This window comes from Pyxicephalus adspersus, chromosome Z (assembly GCF_032062135.1).
Source record: "Pyxicephalus adspersus chromosome Z, UCB_Pads_2.0, whole genome shotgun sequence".
NCBI lineage: Eukaryota > Metazoa > Chordata > Amphibia > Anura > Pyxicephalidae > Pyxicephalus > Pyxicephalus adspersus.
The window spans coordinates 9091538-9092746 of NC_092871.1; the positions used below are offsets into that span (position 1 = coordinate 9091538).

At 31.7% G+C, this 1209-nt stretch overlaps 1 protein-coding gene across 1 annotated transcript in view; it reads left to right on the forward strand.

The window, feature by feature from the left end:
• The first annotated feature begins 329 nt into the window (after positions 1–329).
• Positions 330–1209, forward strand: part of LOC140343342 (class I histocompatibility antigen, F10 alpha chain-like) — a 17378-nt gene continuing 16498 nt past the window's right edge. The window contains exon 1 of the mRNA XM_072429995.1: positions 330–483. Within this exon, the coding sequence (XP_072286096.1) occupies positions 429–483 (55 nt within the window). The 5' untranslated portion in view covers positions 330–428. The remainder of the gene's footprint in view (positions 484–1209) is intronic.

Consider the following 1209-nt stretch of genomic DNA (forward strand, 5'->3'; position numbering starts at 1 on the left):
TCCAATAAAACAGATTTTGATTATAGTTAGCAGAATCTTTGAAACATTTATAAAGATCTCTATATGTATTTATTGTTATCCAAAACCTTTCATTTTAAACTGAATATTCTCTGAGTTTCTTTCACATGTCTGGAAGTATTTGCCTATATCTGTACAGTAATATGGGTGATTCTCACAATTACATTCCTTTGCTTCCCCTATTTGTATTTTTTTTATTCAGAAATATCTAATTTATACTTTTATTTTTCTTGTTTATTGACCCTCTGCCTGGTAACTGCTGATTATCAGTCTACTCATTTTCCTATTGGATAGACAGAAGGCGTCCTCCAATCAGCACAGAGCTTTGTTGTACTGTACACAAAATATTTCTTTCAGTTGCTGTTCTGTATTTTTGAGAACTTTTCTCTCTATATATAACACATTGAAGGATGAAGATGACCCCCCTTATCCTGCTAATCCTGGGATTGTCAGGGATGTACTGTGGTATGTATAGGATTTTTTTATTCCATACACTTTTATTTTCTATGTTTGAAGTATTCCCTATTATAGTAATATATACATGTATAAATAAATGTTACAATATGGCTTTCCAGCCACTGAGATCGCCTTATTGATCAAATTTACTGAACTTTTCAGATGATTGATGACTGGACTGCATTATTTTACATTGTCTTATTCTTTGCTAAATATAATTGATTTCTGTCCGTGTTAGTTGGAAGCCTAATATATAATGTGTTAGGAAAGCAGAACTGTATCTTTAACATTTTATGTGTTGTATTCATCAAGAAAAGAATGAAACTGATTGAATATTACTCAAAGTTATTATTAACCAGTATTTATATTGCACCAACATATTACGCAGAGCTTTACAATGTCCATCGTCATATCACTATTACACCATCCCTCAAAGGGGCTTACACTGATGTACCTACCACAGTCATATGTCTTTATTGAAAGTCTAAGGACAGTTTTTTAAGGAAAGTCGATTAACCAAACTGCATAATTTTGGGATGTTGGAGGAAACCCACACAAGCAAAGGGAGAACATACAAACTCCATAAAGAGTCCTAATTTCCCTAATTGAACCACTATTTGAACATATCAACTGCACAATGTGTACATTACCAACAAGGTCACAAGCAAAATTTACCTTTAAATGTAAAAATATAAAAATATTATCCCAATTTTATATAAAACATTACCATAATTC